The sequence below is a fragment of the Bidens hawaiensis genome, unplaced genomic scaffold (assembly GCF_021521415.1).
Source record: "Bidens hawaiensis isolate Kalapana, Puna unplaced genomic scaffold, B.hawaiensis_p1.1 tig00000001_1, whole genome shotgun sequence".
Taxonomy (NCBI): Eukaryota; Viridiplantae; Streptophyta; class Magnoliopsida; order Asterales; family Asteraceae; genus Bidens; species Bidens hawaiensis.
Window position 1 is genome coordinate 1553837 of NW_027491014.1, and position 24120 is coordinate 1577956.

Sequence of the window (24120 nt, forward strand, 5' to 3'; positions counted from 1 at the left end):
CATTTTATGATGATCTTGTGATAACTCCATGCAGGACTTTAGATGAAGTCCGAAACAGGGCACTCAGATTTATAAGACTAGAAGATTATAAGAAGATCCAAGAACGGTTAGGAGCTCCAATGAAGCAAGAGTCACCTAACCAGAAACAAGGATCCTCGTTCAGGAACAATGACTCAAAGCCGTACTCAAAATCCAACAATCAAAATGTCCGGGCAGTTGAAGAAGGAGAAGATGATGAGGACTACCCAAGTATTTTTGAGTATTGCTTCTCAGTTGATACCCATGGTTTGATTTGTGCCATGAAGGATCTTGGAGAGAAATCAAGGTGGCCTCAAAAAAATGAGAAAACAACATCCTTCAAAGACAAGTCCAAGTGGTGTGCATTCCATGAAGACTTTGGCCATCAGACATATGGTTGTATTAGTTTAAGGAGGGAAATTGGATACCTCTTGAGCAATGGTCATTTCAAAGAGCTCTTGGGAAGAACAAAGTCTAGGATCCAAGATCCTGAAGATGTATCACAGAAAGCAACTCCACCCCCACCAGACGCACAAGTAATCAACTTCATCTCCGGTGGCTCAGATATATGCGGTACTTCTTTCTCCTCAGCAAAAAGACACGCCAAAGAAACGAAGTTGGAGAACGGAGACCGACCAGTCATATCCACTACTTTGACGACTGACAAAAGAATCTTCTTTGACGAAGAAAATAAGACAAGCATCCAGTATCCTCACCACGATGGTTTGATTATAAATTTATTTATTGCTAACCATTATGTACGCATGATCCTAGTCGACGGTGGAATCTCGGTCAACATCATCCAACATGACGTACTACAGAAAATGAACATCCCGGACTCAGAAATCATCCCAAGAACGTCGGTGTTAGTGGGTTTCAGTGGTGAAACCAAGAAAACATTGGGGGACATCAAACTCCCAATATACATCGAAGGGTTAAACTCTTACCAAAAGTTTTGTGTTATTGACAGTCATTTTTGTTGCAACGTTATTCTTGGCAGGTCTTGGATACATGGAATGAAGGCTGTAGCCTCTACTTACCATCAGTGCATCAAACTACCAACTCCTTGGGGGGTAGTAAGGATAGATGGTGACCAAGTGGAAGCCAAGAATTATTATTCTTCATCAATGAAGCCGACAGCTAAACAAACGATAGCATAGCAATTACATCAACATCCTAGGGACGTGCTGGAAGCTCTAGAGCGAGATGTAAAAGAAGTATCTTTAGATCCTGAAGATCCAGACATGAAGGTGTTCCTAGGATCTTGTATCCCTGACGAGATCGAGGAGAATATAGTATACTTCCTAAAGCGATGAAAATCCACATTTGCCTTCAGACATTCAGACATGACAGGTATTTCTAAGGAGGTAACTACTCATAAGTTGGGCATTGATTATTCTATTAAACCCGTCCATCAGAAGCGAAGGAAATTCACTCCTGAGAGGAACGCGATCATACAAGAGGAGGTTGAAAACCTTCTTAAGGACGGTATGATCGGAGAGGTTAAGTATCCTCGATGGTTGGCTAATGTAGTTGTTGTTTCTAAAAATAATGGAAAGTGGAGGGTGTGTGTCGATTTTACCGATTTAAACAAGGCATGCCCCAAGGATCCTTTCCCGTTACCACATATAGACTCCATGGTGGATGCAACGGCAGGGCATGAGATGCTTACCTTTATGGATGCTTTCTCTAGATTTTAACAAATTCAGATGGAACCATCTGATCAAGAGGGTACAACATTCATGACTCCTACCGGCATATATTGTTATATTGCTATGCCGTTCGGACTAAGAAATGCAGGGGCAACATAACAAAGATTGATCAACATGATGTTCAAGGATCAGTTAGGCAAAACCATGGAAGTCTACATAGATGACATGGTAGTGAAGTCAAAGAGGGCTGAGGATCATCTTAGAGATCTTGAAGAAGCATTCAATATCCTTGATCAGTACAATATGAAACTGAACCCGTCAAAATGCCATTTTGGTGTTAAGGCAGGAAAGTTTCTAGGATACATGGTGACCAAAAGGGGAATAGAAGTGAGCCCCGAGCAGATTGAAGCCATCATTAATTTAAAGTCTCCTGTGAATGCTAAAGATGTCCAGAGACTGACGGGAAGAATAGATGCTCTCAACAGATTCATTTCCAGATCCTCAGAGAAGTGCAAAGACTTCTATGATATCTTGAGGAAAAATAAAAAGTTTGAATGGACTCAAAGGAATGAAGATGCACTAAAGGCTCTTAAGGATTATCTATCCTGCTTTGATGAAGGCAATAGATGGTGAGCCGCTGTCTCTGTACTTAGCTGTGTTAGGTAATGCAATCAGTGCTATTCTAGCCAAGGATCATGAAGGACAACAGCACCCGGTATATTATGTAAGTAAAAGCTTGTTAAATGCAGAGGTCAGGTATTCTCACCTTGAAAACTTAATTCTTGCTTTAATTATGGCCTCAACCAAGTTGAGACACTACTTTGAAACACATATTATTATTTTAAGAACTAATTATCCTATTAAGAATGTGCTTAGAAAACCAGAATTGTCAGGAAGTATGGCTAAGTGGGCTGTGAAATTGAGTGCATATGATATTCAGTATAAGCCTAGAACATCCATTAAGTCACAAGCGCTTGCAGACTTTGTGGCTGATTTCAGTAGTGATATGCAAGAGGAAGCTGATTTGGAGGTTCAACAACTGGAAGAAACCAAGGATCCTTGGATCCTCTTTACTGATGGAGCATACAACGTAAGAGGAACAGGATTGGGTATCCTACTGAAATCGCCACAGGGGGACATATTACCCCAGTCTATAGCCTGTGAGTTCCAAGCAACGAACAATGAAGCAGAGTATGAAACTCTGATCGCAGGTTTGCAATTAGCTATATGCATGAGGATCAGGTATCTTCAAGTATATATAGATTCATTATTGATAGCTAACCACTTTAATGGCTCATATGCTGTTAAAGGTAAAAAACTAATCAAATATCTAGATGTTGTGAAGGAACTATCAAAGTTCTTCGATTCTTTTAGTATTATACAGGTACCAAGAGAAGAGAATGCTGGGGCAGATGCCTTAGCAAATTTAGCTTCATCATTGAAGATTCCAGAAAATACGAAGATCCCAATCATCCATATACTCTCATCTGCAATAGGAGAACAAGAAGTTGGGGAGATAACACCTGACAAAGAGATTGTGCCTTGGGATCCATTATCCTCAACTAAACAAGGATCTTGGATCCTCCCGATCAAGAAGTTCATTCAAAATGGAGAGATTCCAACCACAGAGAATCCTAAGTCCTTTAAAACTTAAGGTATCACAATACATTTTATTAAATAATATTCTGTATAGGAAATCTCTTGCAGGTCCATACTTGAGATGTATCGAGGATCCTGAAATTCAAAACGTGCTCAAAGACTTTCACGAAGGAGATTGCGGTAATCACATTGGAGGTAGAGCCCTATTCTCTAGAATTCTGAGAACAAGATACTATTGGCCAACTATGAAGAGAGATGCTATGGAGTATTCAAAGAAGTGTGACTCATGTCGAAGACACAACAACATTCTACACCAGCCAGCAGAGCCTATGTATCCTATATCCTAATCATGGCCTTTCATGAAGTAGGGCATGAATATTGTAGGTAAGATACCTAAAGAACCAGGAGGAAGAGTGTGTATGCTTGCCATGACTGATTACTTCTCAAAGTGGATAGAAGCTGAAGCTTTTGTTCAAGTACGCGGAAAAGAGGTGACATCCTTCATTAAAATAAATATTATTACTAGATTTGGTATCCCTTCAGAAATTATTTGTGACAATGGTTCCCAGTTTATCGGGAAAAGAACCACTAACTTTTGTGACAGTTGGGAATTAAGATGATTACCTCTACACTAATTCATCCTCAAGCTAATGGTCAAGCTGAATCAAGTAACAAGATTATTATCAACAACTTGAAGAAGAAACTAGGATCCAAGAAAGGCAAGTGGGCCGAAGAGCTACTATATGTTCTTTGGGCTGATAGAACAACACCAAAGAATGAAACAGGTCAAACACCCTTCTCATTGGTGTTTGGCTCAGAAGCTGTAATCCCTACGGAGATGGTGGTTCCTACTGCCAGAACAAGCATTCGTGATCCTCAAGCCAACAATGAAATCCTTCTCCAAGATCTGGATACTGTTGATGAGCTCAGAGACCTAGCTAAGATCAAAATTACAGCATATCAACAAAGGGTAGCCGGGGCATACAACAAGAATATCAGGATTCGAAGATTTCAAGAAGGAGATCTAGTTTTGAGGAAAGCTTTCCAAAATACAACCAATCCAGCGGATGGAAAGCTAGAACCTAAGTGGGAAGGTCTCTACTTGATCAAGTCAGAAGCCGGAAAGGGGGCATATCACCTGCTGACTATGGAAGGCAACAAGTTACCTAGAGCATGGAATGCTATTCATCTCAAGAAATACTTTTTCTAATCAGGATCAAGTATCCTCAGAAGGGTCAAGGATCCTGAAATTGGTAATATCTATCCGATCACTTATTTATTTCAGATTCTTATTAATTTAAGGATAATATATTTTTAAAGTTTGTCTGTTTCCAAGTTTTAAATAACAATGCAGATTTCAATAAGAGGTTCAACGTCTAAGAGGTTGGCCACCTCTCCTTTACATTTAAGGTACTTTACTATTTCCCTTGGCCTAGCCCACGATTGGATATGACCCCCGATGGTCATATCCCCTAAGGTTTAAATGTTTTCACCTTTCTTATAAATTAGAGTTTCTACACTCTCGCTTGGAGCGCACGCTATCCAACGTATAGTCCAGGGCAGCGGGACCAGTACACGCTTAGTGGCTGACAATTTCGTTGTCTTCGGCTATATGGAGGATCCTACGATTTATGGTAGACGTACCATACCACCGGTTTATAACGTTTTCACGTTATCTCACGTTTGGGCTAAATTCCGGTTTGGGCGAGTCCCCAGTTAACATCCGTATCTTTGGGCCAGTCCCCAATTTTTGGGCTTGTCCCCAGTTTTTGGGCTTATCCCCAGTTTGGGCTTGTCCCTAGTTATACGGGCTTGTCCCCAGTTACACGGGCTTGTCCCCAGTTTCACTGGCTTGTCCCAAGTTTATTTGGTCTTGTCCCCAGTTTGTTAGGTTTAATCCCAGTTAATATCATAAGTTATATGCATCAGGTATCCTAAATTCAATTACAAGGACCACAGAAGGATCAACGCTTATGGTAACTTATGGTAAAAGGATATACAGCCGGAAGGGAAGTTCCCAAGGAAACTCCGTGATGACAATTATATCCAGCTTGTCAAATCTCATCTGTTTTTGCAGGAAGATTTCAAAGGCAAAATGACAGCTGTGATCTTATCACAACCGCCATTTTGGGGGCAATTGTTAGTGCACGGAAATTTGACATTGTGGATATGTTATCCTGGCATATAATACGGATCAATTATTTTTAGAATATGTTGCAGATCCTGTCAAGATCAATGATCCTCAGTACGTATTATTTATTAACGATTTTCCTTTGTTATCTTGATATTTATGGCATGTATAACGGCTAATGACCAGGTCCAACCTATAATCTCGCTATCAAGTTAAGAAAACGTGTGGATAATGAAGGAAACGGATCTAATTATGGAAAGGCTTGATTCTAGGCTAAAATTAGGGATATTTGTTATATTATTTTTGTATAAATTGAAGTTGATCAGCTAGGACAAACACACGCTGCTCTCTACGAAATTAGCATTATACACACACTTAGACATCATTGTAATCGCTGATCATAGCTTCCAACCCTTGTAACACCCCTTTTTGATTAATAAAAGTGGTGATAGACGATTTGTCATCACCCGGGGTTTTTGTGCCGGCGATCCGACCAAGATCAAAGGCTTTTCCTCGTAACAAATCTTTGTGTTCATCATTATTTCGTTTACATATTCGCTGTTATCATTTTAACACTAAACCTCACATAAAATATTTGGATACATTATCGTTAGCGGATTTTTGTCCAAAACAGTTTTAACTTGTCACGTTTTCGAATTTCGGATTAAAACTACATATATATACTTTAGTTATTAAAATTTGTTAAATGTTTTAATTTATTTAAAAAGGAATTTTAACTTATTATATGTATATCATGTAAATTCACGTATTAAAAGTATAGTCTAAGTATTTTAAAAAAAGATCTAAATTTTATATAATAATAATAATATTTATTATTTAATGTAAGTATTTAAAAGAAATCTTTATTAATAATAAATCTATGTAATATAAAAGTTTCTTTAGAGTGTACCCGATCATCGAATCTCGAGCCTTTATTTAATCTTAGTATTGTCATTCAAATCATATTTATTTCCGCAATTGTTCTTTATTAGGATTTCTCGTCGGTAATTTCTGAAAAGCATGACTCTTGTTTACTACCGTTCTTACCACATTCGTTTATCTCTTGCTTATGGCTAAGGTGAGCAATCACTCCCTTATTTTACTTATTTTTAAATCTTTTGGGGGACATGTGCGTATCTTATATATTTATCTATTATCTAGTATTTAAAACCGCAACTGTTAATCCTTATGTGTATATCAGTTTATGCTTAACTTGCTATTTCCTTACTTGCTTGTTTGAATGCTACTTGCTTATTTCGGCAATCGATGTCCATTTTTATAGTAACGGTTTAGTCCTTTCTTTGGTAACCAATGTCCATTTATATGGATTGGTTGAGCCCTTTCTTTATGGTTACCTTTCTTTTTGGTTTGATTGATTGTGTATGTGCTATGGCTTAACTGCTTATCTCACAGGAACAGTTTGCATATTTCTTTATTTATTATATAATATTATTGTAGTGTCTTAAACTGGAGTTTTACTCACTCAACATGTGTTGACAAAATTTTATTTTATACGCATATGCAGGTTGGTGAAGACTTAGTGAAGAATATAAGTTAGAAAATAATTAATCAATATCATTTGTAATATAAGTTGTATTGTTGTATGATACTTGATTATGTACTTGTTTGTATTTGATTTATTTGAAAATTGAATTTAACTAATAGATATTGTCATTTAAATATTGCATGATAGTACCTTGAGAGCTGTGAAAGTCAGCTCACGCCCCGACATTTCCGCCTTAGGTTGGGGTGTGACACTTCTTCTGCTTCTTCTGTACACCTGAAATCTTTCTTGTTGGAGGTAAAACGCTTCAAGGCTGCAAGCCTTCCATTCAGGCTTTCCACTTCTTTCTTGCTTTGTGGGAATTTGGTTTCGAGAACAGCCCTGACTTTGTTGGGATTAGCTTTTATGCTTTGTTTTCCCACAATGTGCCCCAAAAACTTGCCTTCTTCGAACCCGAATGAGCACTTTCACGGGTTAAGCTTCATGTTGATCTTTCTCAAGTTTTGGAAGGTTTCTTGTACGTCTTCAAGCATTTTGATGCTCGGTTTTGCTCTTGATTACTAGATCATCAACATAGGCTTCCAAATTTCTGCTAATTTGGCTAGCAAATGCTTTGTCGATCAATCGTTGGTAGGTTGCACCGGCGTTTCGTAGGAAAAAGGGCATTTTTTGGTAACAGAAAATACCCTTGTCCGTGTGGAAAGTGGTTTTTTCTTCTTCTTCCACTTTCATGAGAATCTGATGGTGACCCTTGTAAGCGTCGAGAAAACACTTAAAGGGATGTCCGGTTAAAGAGTCAACCTTGAGGTCCATCTCGGGTAAAGGATAGCAATCCTTTGGACATGCTTTGTTTAAGTCTTTGAAGTCGATGCACATCCTCCAAGACTTGTCAGGCTTTCGAACCATGACTGGATTAGCTACCCAAGACTGATACTTGACCTCGCGTAGGATCCCAGCTTGTACAAGCTTTTCAACCTCTTGGCATGCTGCCAAGCTTCTTTCAAGAGCTAGGCTCCGTTTCTTTTGGACAACAGGCTTGACATCGGGAGGTATTTTCAGCTCGTGTTCTGCAATGCTTCGAGGGATGCCTGTCATGTCTTCCGGGCACCAAGCAAAGACATCGCTGTAGTTTATCAACAGCTTTTCAAGGTGTGAAAGTGTTTCTTTGGAAAGGCTTGTGTTTACCCGTACCTTTTGTTCAGGGTACTTGGGGTTTATGATTAAGCCTTGCTCTTCGTTTTTGCTTTTTGAGCTTTCCCCTTCAACCGTGTGAACCTCTTGGGTAGGTTGAAGGTTTGAAATTCCCTTGTCGGTGGGAAACTTCACAGCACCTTGACTAACCGAGACAGCCATGTTGAACACGCATTGCCCTGGCCTTCCTATGATCACATCATAGTTGGAAGGTGTATTGATAACCACAAAAGTCAGCGGTTTGGTTTTCTTCATCCTGCCTTCACTAAAACAGACATCAAGGGTTAGTTGGACTAAAGGCTTCAAGGATACATCGGCAATACCTTTTATAGACGACTCGGAGGGTTGAAGCCTTAACGTTCTTCCTTCCTCAGCCGGTTGAAGAATCTTTCATACATGATTTCTGTGGCCGCCCCTGTGTCGATATAGGCTTTGTTCGTTTGAAGTGTTCCCACATTCGCTTCCACCGTTAGAGGGTTTGAGAGTAAGTCACCTTAAGGCGGTGGGAAGCAGATGCATTGAAGCTCCCAAGCTTCCAAGCGTTGTCGTTTGTGGGGAACACCTTGGTCTATATTCACCATATTCACTTCTTTGCTTTTTTCTTTCAGCCATCTTGTCTTTGACCCCTTTCACCAAATGAGCCAATTCTCCAGACTTGATAGCTTCCTCAGTTCTTCTCTTGAGTTGAAAGCAATCATTTGTGTGGTGACCTTTTTCTTCGTGAAACTCACAGAACTGGGTGGAGCTTTCGTTCTTTTTGCTCTTGGGCAAGGGTCGAGGAGGTCGGAAGTTGTGTTTTACTTCTTCAGTGGCAAGGATCTCCTGAGGGGTTTTGTTTAAGGCTGTGACATTCACAGTCTTCTCCCTGCTTGGAGGGTTCCGGCCTTCAGGCCTTCGTTGATCTAAGCCCCTTGGATATTTATCATAGGGATTGTAGTTCCCTCTCTTTCGGTTGGGACTGCTGCCTCGCCAACTAGGAGCTCTTTTTCGTTGCTCCTTGAAATCAATGGCCTCTTCGCCTCGAATATGGGCCTCAGCTCGTTCAAGAGCTTCTTCAAGGGTCTTAGGCAGGCACTTGTTAAAGTCCCTTGTGAGGTGCTTGGAGGTGATGGCGTTCATGAAGCCTGCCACCCTCATTTTTTCATCAGCCCCCACATATTGTAACCCTTCTTTCTTGTACCTTTCGATGAAATCTCGAAGGTTCTCATCATCTTTTTGTTTTATTTGAAAAATGACAGTGGCTTCCTTGACGTACCTTCTTTGCTGTGAGAAGTGAGCCAAGAAGCCTTTGCTCAGATCTTCGAAGCTTCGAACGCTTTGAGCAGGAAGGTCATTGAACCATATCCTGGCTGACCCAACTAACGTTGCATGAACATCAAACAACATTCAGCATGGGACCGTTTTTCGATTCTAGCCGCCCCATTGAAGACTTGGAGATGGTCTTCGGGATCTTCAGTCCCATCATACGTTCTTATATGGGGTGGCATCTTGATTTTTGTTTGAAAGTCATAATCGGCGATTTGTTGAGAGAAACAAGATAGGTTACCGGACTTGTAGGGTTTTTCTAGATCCTCGACTAGCCTTACAGCAGGATTATGACTTGTTGTTCCTTGGTGAGTACCCAGCACCTGGTTAATGATTTGGGTCCAAGGAAAGTGTGCCATCATTTGAGCCATCATCTGAGGCATCAGGTTAAAGCCTTGAAGGCTTTCAGGGGCTGCTGTTTGATTCGTTCCCATGGGAGTGCTCATCGCAGCACTTCGAGCCAAGGGCAAGACCGACATGGCCTGTTCCCATGTGGTGGCTGTGGGAGGAGCACTTGAAGCTGGTGACTGCCATATTTGGTCGAGAGTGGTCTCATGTCCAAGGGGTTGTGAAGTGAACAAAGGGAAAGCCGTTGGGCTTGATCTCCCATAGGTGTAAGGAGATTGGTTAAAGGGTTGACAGGTTACACTTGGACCAGCTTCAAAAAGAGAAACAGCCGGTCGTGAGCTGGTTGGAGGGGAAGGTGGACGTCCGAGCGACAATGAGGGCTCCGACTCGTCATAATCTAGCCTTATTCTTATCCCCTTTTCTCTCTCTTGGCTCACGTGTTGGTTAAGAAGATGTCTTAGTTGCAAGAAATGCCGTGATACCCCTTCCATTGTCAAGTCAACACGTTCCGGGGTGTTCGTGACTCCTGCATGAGGAGAAGGAACTCCGGATCGTGAAGGGGTTGGAGTTTGAAAAGGTGAAAAATCGAGGAACAAGGGTCCCGTCGAAGTTCCTCCCGGAGTGGAAAAAATCGAGGTTGTCGCCGGAGTTTCTTGACCGACGCTTGGTGTCGGTGTTCTTGACACTTGATTAACTTCTCCAGGAGATCCACCTTCTGACATGGTGATGGAGCTACACTACTGGTCTTTATGATAAAGTAAGCGGCGTAGCCCCACTGTGGGCGCCAACTTATTGCTACAACAAAGATAAGACCAATGATAGTGAATGGATAGGTTAGGCTAACAGGCTTCAAGGGTTCAGGTTAGCCTAACGCAGGTCGTGGTGTCCCTCTACGTTTGCAAAACGTAGAAGGAGGTTCACTAGTTAGTTGTTTGTTGTTATAGCTCACCGAGGATCAAGAACCGTGATGTTTGGAATCGGTTTTAGGATGATGTTCTTAGTGAAGCTATGAAGTTATTGAAGTAAGAAATAAGCTAAGAGCATATTTCTCAAGGAAGAAGAGAAGATTAAGGAGATGATGTTATCTGCCCAAATATGTTGTGTTTATGTTTATGGCTAAGTCATCTATTTATATGAAGAAGATGTAAGCCTTTTAGTCCAGTTAACTAAACTAGTTAGCCTCTTGTTTGCGTTGAGAGTTGACCTTTATGGGCGGGAAGGTTTGGAACGCTGATCCTTAACTAAAATAATAATACTTTATCTGAATATGCCCTTTGGTCAGAAGGGACAATGATGTGAACAGTGATTTGACATCGTACTGTAGCACGTGGGTACTTGTTTACATAAGTTTGGGCGGGAAACGAAGCTTTTAACCTTTTAACCCTTTTAACGTTAATGTGTTTCAGCCATTTTATTATTTCCTTGGGCTACCCCCGTCATCATTTTCCATAGCTGATCAATAGCTGATCAGTTAAACCACAAACTGCTTTTCCGATCGGACCTAACTATCAGTCAAAACATTATACTAAAAAAGTTGACCTCTATTCTTGTGAGGGGCATTTTTGTTACATTCATGTACAAGTTTGGACCTGTAATGTAATTTCCTATACCTAAAAGGGAAAAAGCAAATAGACATATCATAAGGACTGTCCATATAATTTAATGTAAAACATAATTTGGTTATGGAAAATACTAGGAATTTTTGGACCACACAAAAACATAGAGATGTACGTACCAACTACAAGTACTTTTGTGCCTTCAAAGATCTTTCTTGAGCACCGCCAAATTTTAAAATACTACAACCACTGGTGGGGTTTTAAATTGACTCAGATCTAATGTTAATGCAACTATTAATTATTATTTATCAATAAAGATTTCTTCAATGTTATATCTTATTTATAAATTATTTATCTATAAACGAACCTTCTCTTCTCTTTTATTTTTATTACTATTTGACAACTCAGTAGGCTTTAAATCTAAATAATCATTTCATTTTCTAATCATCAGTATTTTGTCTAATTTCTTTTGGTATGTCTTTCTTTGCTACTTTTTAGTCTTATATATCGTTGTATTGTTTACAAATCTTGCGAATTAAGGGATCATAGTGTGTATATCTATATCTATCTCTCTATATATTGAATCACAATGTTTTGAATTTTTGATTGTTGGCCCACACCTTGATATTCTTGGGTTAAACTTTTAACAATTAGTGAAACTATTAACCAAATTAACTAAATTTATAGAAGTTATTGCAATGGTCATCGCAACAAACTAATTACACGATTATGGAAGTGGTATGATAATTGATAAATTTGGTTTGGTTTATTTTAAAAGTAATATTTTATGTGTGAGCCAATATTATATTTAAATGATAACACGGGACGTATCGTTGTAACCGTAACATTCATTAGTGTGTTTAATTGATCTTATAATATTGGGACGTGTCTTTCAGGGCCGGCCTAAGAGTGTGGCCGGGAAGTCGACGGCCACAGGCCCGACACCTCGCTAAGCTCGAATTTTTTTATTTTTTTTAAATTATATGTATTTTTAAGAAAAATATTATGTATAATCAATGTTTCAACATAATTATATAACCATTAGCTTGATCTATTGGTAAAGAAGTATGACATCTAACCAAGATGTTGTGAGTTCTTGTCTTAGTTAAGACATTATTATGTTTATTTTTATACACAAGTTTTTTACACAACCCAAATCATAACTAAGTAAGCTTATTTAAAATTAAATTGTTTAAACCTAACAAAATATTCCTTTCAGTTAAGGCAAAGAAAAATTTTCGCCTTTGGCCCAAAAAAAATTTCGTCTTCTCGGAGCTGGCCCTGGTGTCTTTGTATATCAAACATGTTATTGTAATTGGTTTAGACGCACTGTTATACCTTGTTTAGGCACATCGTTGTAATTGCCCAACTTAAACACTTTGTTTTAACTAGATTAGATGCACAATTTTAAGTAGACTAATTTGATACATTGCTATAATTAGAGTGTATGAATATATTTTTATACGTCATAGTAATAATAAAGATAATAAGTTTATCAAGTTGTAATTGCTAATCTTTGCGTATCTCTGCGTATCCATGTTCAGAGCTGGATGCAATGAATTCGAAGATATTATTAAAGGATATTTAATTCAGGTATTATTGGCATTTCTACTTTGTATATATTTTAATATATTTGCCTTAATTAATTAACATACGGAGTCACATCTGCTTTCTAGCCTAATAAATTAACAAAGCAAATAACAAGTTTACATATAGTATTTATGGAATTTAATATAAAACCATTAAAATTGCTAGTTCTTGCCCCAGCAAATCTTGAGCTCAGTAGTTGGAAAACCACCATTGTAAAAAACAACTTGTTTTCCTAAAAGTTTCCTACAACATACATGTAACTCCAATAAATTTTATGACGAATTTCCAAAAAAAAAAAACCTAATTTTGCTATAGTATTGCAACAAAAATAGTAACAAAATAGTTGCTCTACAACAAAATTAAAAAAAAAAAAACGTTTATCAATTATATTTATAATTTTTGTTGGAAAACAGTATAAATGTAATTATTTGTGTTATCTTTAGTATTATGCTAATTGTTGGAAAGTTGTAACAAATTAGAAAATCTAAATTAAAAAATAAAACAAGTTTAGATGAAAAGTTGTATACAACATACTTTTGTAGCAATTTTGTAGGATAAGTTATTGGAAAGGTTGGAAATAATTTTTATATGTGTTTTTCCAACACAACTTTTTATAGGAAAATCGTTGAAAAGTGAGTTTTCCAACAAAATTCCAATGAAAACCGCCATAAAGAAAATGACTTATTTTCTAATAGCACTTATTTACCATGGAAACATAACGCCCTAGCCATTTTGCAATCAAAGAATCGAGCAAGTAGGCCGATTATCATGACACGTGATACAAACTAAACAATTTTATTTTATGATCGCAATGTGCAATAATAAACTCTGATTTCCTTTTAACATAAGTCTTAAGTTCAAATTTTACTTCGACTAGTTTCCTATCGTAACCTTTGTATAGGCTTTAATGTATTTGATCCGGTTGATTAATAGCACCTCACAAAATGCATAATTCAAAGAGCACATGCATGAAATATTAACTTGAAACTAAATGTGGGAATAATTGAATGGATTTTAGAAATCTCTTCAATCTTGTGATAACATAATTTTAATGAATTAAAATGTGAAAATGAATCAGTACTAGCAGGGTTACATGTGAAGATGTTCCATTGATGATACTCTTGATTAATTTAAGTTGTTTATTTAGCATCTGATCTTATATATATCCATATATGTGATTCACATCCCCTTCAGATTTCTTCATCCCTACCTCTTATTCATCTTCATCAACTTCATCTTCTTCTTCGTTGCGGACTAATGTCAAAAGCGTGCATTCTTTTGTTAACGGCTTTCTTCTATCTTCTTACTGATGTTGAATCTTTAATTGCTTCAAGTTGGATTAGAGCTCATGCCACATTTTATGGAGGCAGTGATGCTTCGGGAACAATGGGTATGTGTTTCAATGATAATTTGATTTCATAAATATAGATTCCGTACAATATTACCAATATTAATGCATGTATACATTGTCGGGTGGACCTTTATGAATGCCTAAAGCGAATTAAAATTTTGATACTCTTGTTCAAACAATTTATTTTTTCAGATTCGAATCCTAAAAGCAGGAATATGATGAAACACATTTTTTGTTTTCCATACCTAAAAGCCACGGAATAAGTCTGTTCCAACTAGAAATTTGAGAGACTAAGAGCCGAGAGAGTTGTCGATAGTTGGAGATAAAGAATTGAATGTGAATCAACGCAATAAAATCGTAAAAAAAGTTTGGGGCTTATAAATATGGGCCCGGATTTCAGCTTATATATGTTTTTTTATACAGTTGAGCCGCCCCTGCTTGCATGTAGTAAGACGGGTCATGAAGAAGCAATACTAATATGATCTTGTTTGATTGTAGGGGGTGCTTGTGGTTATGGTAATTTGTTCTCAGCTGGATATGGCACAAGAACCGCGGCACTAAGTACTGCTTTATTCAACCAGGGTGCAGCTTGTGGCCAATGCTACAAGATTGTATGTGATCGCAAGTCTGACCCTCGATGGTGCAAGAAAGGATCTGTAACCATTACTGCTACCAATTTTTGCCCACCAAATTTTGATGGTCCGGGAGGGTGGTGCAATCCGCCCCTTCAACATTTCGATATGGCTCAACCCGCTTGGGAGAAGATTGGCATTTACAAAGGCGGAATAATCCCCGTTATTTATAAAAGGTACCCATTATTCTTTTAAATATACTTATGTATAAGTGTCATTGCTCGAATAATATTTATCGACTTTATCAAATAATTACTATAGATCAGACCATTTGTAACTTGTAAATATACTTATGAAAATTACTTATATTATGAAAACCATCATTTCATTAATGATTTATATTTTTTCTCCAAGAAAAACAATTGGAGGATATGAATATTAACAATTTAAAAAATTTTAAATTGTTTGAACTTTTATAATCCATTTTCTAGCTTTGCTTTATATCACTTATTAATTATCAATAAAATGCTTCTAAAGTGACCTATTTTCACATCAATAATTAGAAACTTTCTTATTTACTTTAATCAATAGTATAAGTTTAAGATGTGTCACTTATAAAAGCATGTGTTTTGTGTTCGATTTTTAGGGTACCATGCAAGAGACATGGCGGAGTTAGGTTTACAATAAACGGAAGAGACTACTTTGAGCTTGTTTCAATAACAAACGTTGGTGGAGCTGGGTCGATTCAATCGGTTCAAGTAAAGGGGTCTAGAACCGGCTGGTCACCAATGTCAAGAAACTGGGGGTCAAACTGGCAATCAAACTCGTACCTCAATGGTCAATCGCTCTCGTTCATGATCACAACTACTGATGGCGTGACTAGAACCTTCCCCAACATCGTTCCATCGAATTGGAGATTCGGGCAAACCTACTCGAGCCGAGTGCAGTTCTAAATGCATTTCAAGATTTGGTGTTTGAGGTTGCGGCATGCTTACTCTTTTTAAGGAAGCATCCGTTTATGTTTTCCTTTTCTTTTTTTTTACTTATAATTTTTCTTCCAAAGGTACACAAATTTAGGAGTTGAACTAGCTTACTCTTATTCAAATGGCCAAGCTCATGTATACTCCAATGTACTTAATTAACAATATCGAATAATAAAAACTCAGTTTACTGATTTGTTGAAGTATCGAATAATTACAAAGAAATTTGTAATAATTTTTACAATTTTTTTCCGAATTCGAGGATGACGATTCGGGCTCAGTGGCGTGCCTCTTTATATCCCATGTATGTCCACATTTTAGACGAGATTTCAACCGTCCATCGTTAGTTTGACACTCGACGATGGCGCCGATATATACAGTGTGATAATTGATAAGCGATTATACATAGAAATTGCAAGTTAACCGATCAACTAAGTATGATAGATTCATAGAAATTCTCACATTATACAAATATCAATTACACGTAAACCTTGGTTACTTTAAACATTAAATCGTCAAATACTAACAGCCAAGAATGTCAAAATTTCACAAAAAATATTGAGGACATGAGATACACATTCATGAAAAATTTAAAAGCGAGCTCATCGTCAATCCATAGATCGATCGACCGTAAGGACCGAATAAAGAACTAAATGCACGTCTCAGTTTTTACCAAATTATGTCTAGCTCGTGTTGGGTTCTTAGGCCTTCTTTCGCCAAGTTTATTATATGCAGTCAAAAGAGGAGACGGGTGTGGCCGGCTGGGCCTGTTTAGATTTCTTGTTTAATAGTTTAGAAACCCTAGTACAGTCTATATTTATACCACGTCTTGTACTTGTAATCCTTTGTCACTCAATAAAGAATATATACCTAGTTGCCACCGGTGGATGTATGCCAGTTTAGACCGAACCAAAGAATGAAAATATACCTGTTGAAAATCATATTCTTTGTGAACCACAAACTCCTGAGAAATAAAAAACTGGTAAACCAAAGACATGTGAGAAGAAAGTTGTTTCTGAAAAGATATTGAAATCATTTTCAAAATCGAGTGTTGAGGGAAGAAAATGGAAAGTTTACAAGTAAAAAGGTGTCGATAAAATGTTTGCTGACGAGCTCTTTCCGATAGCTCTTGTTAAACCTGAGTGTGTTGAAAAAGTTTATGATTGTGATCACTCGGTTTCTCTTAATTGTGATACATTAGTGATGCCTATTGGAGATTGTCAAATCTACTGGTTCTGATGTATTGAACAATTTTGCATAGTGATCAAATCTTGAGTTTTTCCAAAAGAAAAATCATGAGAAAATTCAACCCTTTGCGTCTAAAATTGTAACAGAATCATCTTCGATTCGGGTTGAATTGAGAAAATGTTTTTATTGCAATGTTAAAGGACAAATTGCCATATGCTTTTAACAAGGTTTAATTAACCTTTAGGCAATTTGAGAAACTTATACAAAAATCCACACAACAAAGAGTTTATATTATTGTTAAAGTCTCCTGAAAAGTTTCATTGTTCTTATGATGTTAAATTTTTGAGGCAACAAGTCGATAATCCATTACCAGTTTGGAAACCAAAAATCCTATCGACTGTTATTGATCATGTTGAGGATACTGGTTGACCTAAGACTATGGTCTGGGTCCAGTTTCTCGTTAATTATTTAGTTTTTGTGCAGGGATATCGAAGAAGATTCGTCAATGACATATGGATTGTTGCTAAATCAAATTTGTTGATAGTGGATCATCTCAACATATTGGTTTCGTTTGATTTGATTGATACTTGCAAAGATTCCAAATTCATAAAATTTTCAATCGACAAACCTTTTCACCATTCACACTTTCATATTCAAGATTCTTTTTTGGTGACCATGATCTTCAAAAGACTATGTTGGAATATCACTTTTCGTTATTTTTCTGAAATTTTTTTTGTTAATATTTTTAGGGGTAGAAAATCAGAAAATTTCAAAAATAGTGTGTTTTTTTGTATGAAAAATATAAAAATATGAAATATATAAAATTTGAGAAACGTGATCCGACATATATGGAAAATGATAGTACAATAACTTAGCGGATCTTACACATGAATAAATTAGACTCAAAAGTGTCATAAGCTCAACTATATGATGTGCATGATAGGCTTAACAGATCATGTAAATGCTGAAAAGATATAAACCTAAATTGCTTGCCAAATTTAGTGGTATTACATCTTGATGCTCAGTTAATATATGTTTTAAGATTTAAAAAGTTTATAGATTGTTGTGTGTACATGCTTTCATTGCAAAGAAATTCAGCTTATGTTTCTTTATATTTTGAAAAGAAATTCAACTTTATTTTTTCTTTATTTTTCCTTAAGTATTGGATCCTCTTTACGTGTAGTAATACCGATATGAGGGTTAAGTCATAAATATTCTGCTTTATATTCCTAGTGTTTTGTACAAGCCTTGGACCTTCTCTGCGTATACTATAAGCACAAATGTGTGAAAACATGTATCGAACTGGAGGCTAAGGCCCTGTACAGCTTCAACTTATTTTATCATTTTATTTTGTTAAAATGGAACCTTATCTACGTGTAGAAATACCAATCTTAAGGGAATATTTTAACCTTCTTCTTTGTTTTTTGTTTTTTAATTTTTGCGTAGGTCACAACTAATCATTTCAAGAAAAAGAAACATATTTACATGTGAAATTCACTATATAAAAGATATACAAATTGTGTCTGATAGATGTGGTCCATATAAGATTTGAGCTTAATTGAACCTTAATCTGTATCGTAAAGCTACTGAAGGATTTGTATAAAGTTTAAAGTGGACAATTATTTCTGCAATCATTGTTGGATTATATGCATAATAATGTCAAATTTGAAGTGTACTATAGGACGTTACTAGTCAATAAGATCCTATGTTGTGATCTTTCTCACAAAAATATAAGTTATTTTTACTGCTTATGTTTACAACTTTAATTTTCTTTTCATTAATTTGAGAAAAATAAAAAAATATTATAGGTGTGTTTTGATATAAACATTGAAAAATCAAAAATATTTTGAGTGTGTTTTAGCATAAAGTTTGTAAAAACCCAAAAGATTATTCTTTCCAATTTATTTTTGATCTTTCGACAATTAATATACAATTTCAAATTGTTTGTTGAGTTATTCAAATATTTTCACCATTAAACATTCTTTTTCATACTATTTTGTGCACAAATGCTAATTAAAATAAAACTTTACAGTTTATTGATGGAATGTGTTGATGTTATGATAAGAGTTATGATTATTTAATCCTTGTATCTTCTCAAGATGGTGAATTTAACTTATGACAGAGTATTCGAGTTAAGGGGGAGTGAAGATGTTGATCGTGTGTACAAGATTGACGCTGATAAAGATTGGGGACGTACAACTAATGCCAAATGGGAGTTTGTTAGTGCATTGTCTACAAGGCATTACCTGTATACAGACACACGTGAAGATCAATTGATAGCAACAAAAACTAGATCTTAACGAACTCCAACAATTGTCAAGGGGGGTCTATTTGTACATGAAATGTGAAAAGTGATAGGAGTTGAACTAACAAGACGTTTAGTCTTTGTAATTAGGCTCATTCGTTAGATGACGCATACTTACGAGGTTCAAACGCTAGTTCAAGGCTCATTCGTTAAGAGGAGAATGGAGTTTGACTTAGGCAACGAATGGATGGCGAATATGAGCATGCATGTAACGAATGTGCATGTCAGTTTTTAGTACGAATGTGATAAAATGCATGCATGTAACGAATGTGATGTCAAGTAACGAATGGGGCATGCAATATAAATAGGTTAGTTTGTTTCATTTTGCATAAGAGTTCACTTTTACGAGACACCGATTGTAACGTTACTCTGCCGAAATTCCTAACAAGCTTCAATGAGTTATTGATTACATCTTATGTATGTGCTCAATCGTTTTCGTTCATCGATTAGTACCGAAACGCACTGAAACAAACACTGTGCATTTTCGATTTCGTAGATCAATATCGAGTTCAACGATCCTCATCGGGAAAAACAAGTGCCCGTGTCATTATTTAATTTCCCACTTAAATGAGTATAATAGGCGCTCCCGGATCTTGAAACTTAGGTGGAAGAGCACCCGAAATAATCGTACTCACATTATCGATAAAGTCAATCTGTTTCGGAATTTTGTGATTCCTCAATTGTGTGCACAACTTTTTCAAGTACTTAGCATAGGTGGGAATTTGTTTTATGGCATCTAATAGAGGAATATTGATTTTAAAATGTTTAAACATTTCCCATATTTCCTCCTGTTGTGGGCCCTGTTTTGCTGCCATCTTCGCCTTAGATGGGCGCCAACAAAGCATCAGATTAAGGAGCGGTTTTCATCTTCCCCTTGCCCTTAGAATCGGTGGTATCATCTCTCAAAACGGTTTTTTAATTTTATTTTCATTTTATTAGATCCAGTTAAAGTAACCGGTTTTTGTTCGTCATCACTGATGACATTTTCATTAATTTCTTCCTCCACCCCCTCACCCAATGGTGGTGGAAGCCCAACCTTATTATCATATTTCTTCCCACATCTTAAAGTACTTACCTGATTCACGTGTTTCTTCGAGCTTGAACTGTAGTGATTCGGCTTCACTTTGGTGTAAGGCCCCGTTACCGGTAGCCTTACTTTGGTGTTGGATTTACTCATAAACACAGTTCTACAAATCAGAGTTAATTAAAACTTTACGCGGAATATAATAACTTCAACCATAACATATTACATAACTTCCAAATCTCGTTTACCAAACATTCATAGCCATTTAAAAATAAAACATAGTCTTTAATTCATCATAACATTTCTGCGAGATGCCAGTATCTTCGATTCCATGCCATGTGTCTTCAATCATGCGAGCTGCCTCAACCTATATGCCTGCGTGCATACTAAAAGTCAGTTACGCTGAGTGAGTTCTAGTTAATCACATAACTTACTTTACGTACACATATACGTGCCCGTAGGTACGCATTACATACTTAACATGTCCATCGTTCTTTTGTATACATTCATAACTAGCCTTACATTATAAAGAGCATTCGCCCTACATACCTCGGATATTATTAGGGTCCGGTACCCTCCATCCTCGGATATTATTAGGGTCCGGTCACCCTTCATCCTCGGATATTATTAGGGTCCGGTACCCTCCATCCTCGGATATTATTAGGGTTCGGTACCCTCCATCCTCGGATATTATTAGGGTCCGGTACCCTCCATCCTCGGATATTATTAGGGTCCGGTACCCTTTCTTCCATACCTCCTTAACATACTTTCTATATACATAATCGTAAGTTTCGCACATACATACATCATTCATTCGTCATCTTACAACAAACATATAACATCAACCGTTTCCTGGCAGTACATGCAATTCCGAAGATCGTTCATGTACTGGCAAGAAACCATTCATATATTTCACATAATACATATATGGCATACACTTATCACTTAGGATAAGTGTATTAACTAATCACATCGAGTATGCACACAGCCCCGAAAACATAACAAGGAATGGGGCTAGAAACTCACCTGAAGTCGGTTACGTTCACCGTTAATTGTTATTCCTTTCTTCAGTTGGGCGCGGATAACTGTATAATAATTACACGTATCAATTATCTATCACTATCTATAACGTCTTTCTAGTCTACTTATGACCCACGAAGAACGGGGGTCCGGGGGCAGCGCCCCTGGCAGCTGGGTCTAGGGGCGGCAGCCCCTAGTAGGGTCTAAGGGGCAGAGCCCCTGGCTGGGGTCGAGCTGTCAGGTCAGCTTGGAAAAATTTTATTTCTATTAACTGTCGTAACATATTTTTGTAGGTTCCCAGCCGGATCTACACGGAAATATCTCGTTCTACGTAGGTGCGGAATCCCTACGTAAGATGATACGAGCGTAGAATCGATATACGTTAAACAGAAGCAAACACACGTTACAATAAACAAAGAACACGTTGTATTGCAACTAATAACACGTGATATGTCAATCACCGATTACACGTACTGAATCATTAATTACAAAACAAGCCGCAGCTAAGCTTTTATGGTTATCGACAACTTCGCCTAACATGTTAGGTGAAGTTGTTGATAACTTCGCCTGTTCCACAAGTTCGCTTATAAGAGGCGAACTTGTGAAACAAGTTAACAAAACATTAATACAAATCCAACTAACACAATTACAGACACTAGATACTGAACTACTGACATCATGTACCAACAGACTCCCCCTTGGCAGTAGCTTCATATCTCTATCTTCAAACACGTGTCTCGTAATCCCAAAAATCTTGTATCTTCCATCTTCAAGCATGAACGCCTTCTCGTACACAAACTGAAACTACTCTTTGATATTTCTTTGCTTCTTCTTTCCAGGCAGGAATATAAAATATCTTTTTCTCATTTAGCACCTGCAGATCAGCTTGAGACAAATTCACTAAGTGCATTGGATCATACACTCTCATCAGCTCCTGTTCATCTTCATCCTCCATCACCGCTTCAGCCGTCTCACTATCAACGTACCACCATTTCAGATCCTTGAGCACATCCTTGGGCATTTGTTTCATCGGCACTTCTTTTAGACACCGGATCGGCTTATACTTCATTATCATCCAAGGCTTGCCATCTGCTCTCATTCCTCTGTCTTTGTCTTTAACGAGCTTTCCTTTCTTCGGTTTCAACAGCTCGAACTTTTTAGATTTACTCTTGATTGTTCTGCCACGACCCTTTCAAGCGCTGCTATTCTTTCCGAGTCGGATAAGGTTGCATCGAAATCAAACCTCATATGTGATATGTCTTGAGCGTACGGAGGAGGGATTCCCAATGTAACCGGCACCTCAAAAACAGGTGGAAACGTAACCGCAGGTGGTATCGTAACCGACAACCCTGCAGTGGCGACAACCGTCGACTCAACAAACCTTGCAACGACCTCCGATGGAGTAAGAGTTGGAGGGGGCAAGGACACAATCTCCGGAGCCGAGAGTTGAAATTAAGTGGGTGGTATGCCAAACGAAGATGAGGTAGTCACCACGGGAACATCCGTGGCGCTTGGCCCTGTAACCGGCAATGATGAAGGGACCATAGTCATACCAGACAGTGCGGGTGGAGTGAAACGAACCACCCTTGAGCTCTCACCAGCTCCCGAACCTGCACCTGCCCTTTCCCTTCTCGCTCTACGGACCAACCGATGTAAATCTTCCTCAAAATCCGAATCACTGTAATCGGTGTCTCTCTTTCTCTTCCCATGAATCCTTTCTTGTGTAACTAAAATCCGTCTAGCTTCAGCCATATCATCATCTGAGGAATCAGAATCAGCCTCTGTCGTAGCTGTCATAGCCACATCCACACTAGTAACCCGTGCAACCGAGAGTTGTACATCTTTCTCTGGATCAACACGTTCCATATCAAAAAATCCTTGATCGCCAAACGCAACTTCAAGGTCTACATTTTCCTCCGGTGCCACAACAGGAGCAGCAGGTAAAGCTTGCTGAACCACATGTGGTGGTTGAGGTGCTTCAGTCTGTTGTGGTGCAAGATCCCGAAACTCGTCCCCACGAGCTGCAACATACCCCGGGTTGATCAAGTACCCAAATAGCGGAGTATGTCGAGGATGGAGTTCTGGCTTACTTCTGGCACTTGATGATCTACACTGGGAAAATATTCGCTTGCTGACACTTTCCACATACCGAATCGGACGGCGCTGAGGTAACGAGGGAGCCACGTGATTCAAGATCATTTGAAGAAATCTTGGGTACATTAAGAATCTCTCACGCGCCACCGCTCGTCTTTGACGATCTATCTCGTAGAACACCATCTGACTAAAGCTATAACGCTTATTGTAAGTCAGTGCTGTCATCGCCGACTGCATCGTCGCACCCATTCAATCTGTACCAGCCTTTCTCCCCGACATACACACGATCATCACGTGCATGAGAAAGTGCCATTGGTCCAACAAGAACCCCTTTCGTCTTTGAGTATCCCCCAAAGGACCAGAATAGCCCATTCTTAGAAAAGCACCATCTCTGAATGGAGCCACGAAGTCTGTAGGATCGTTCCTCGTTTCATCCCCAAACTGCAAAGCCACCCTGATCTGCTCAGACGAGAACTGCACTACCTGATTGTTAACCGTTGCACGCATAAATGGGGGCTCGACTCGACAATCATATTCAACTGTCTGCCAGAAATCTTCTATGTTTGGCAAAGAGATAGGCAGTGTTGTAGTAATAGCGTGGAAGATACGCGAGCGGATAAGAAACGTGATGATCTCGCGGAAATCATCAACATCGCTCGCATCCGAGTCCAGAGTAATGTACATATTATGCC

The 24120-nt window shown here is 38.1% G+C and overlaps 1 protein-coding gene across 1 annotated transcript; it reads left to right on the forward strand.

Moving 5' to 3' along the window:
- Positions 1-13975: 13975 nt before the first annotated feature.
- Positions 13976-16121, forward strand: LOC143565979 (expansin-A11-like). Its single transcript, XM_077053026.1, has 3 exons — positions 13976-14284; positions 14744-15053; positions 15464-16121. The coding sequence occupies exons 1-3, from the start codon at positions 14152-14154 to the stop codon at positions 15768-15770; spliced, it is 750 nt and encodes a 249-aa protein (XP_076909141.1). The 5' UTR covers positions 13976-14151; the 3' UTR covers positions 15771-16121.
- The last annotated feature ends 7999 nt before the right edge of the window (positions 16122-24120 follow it).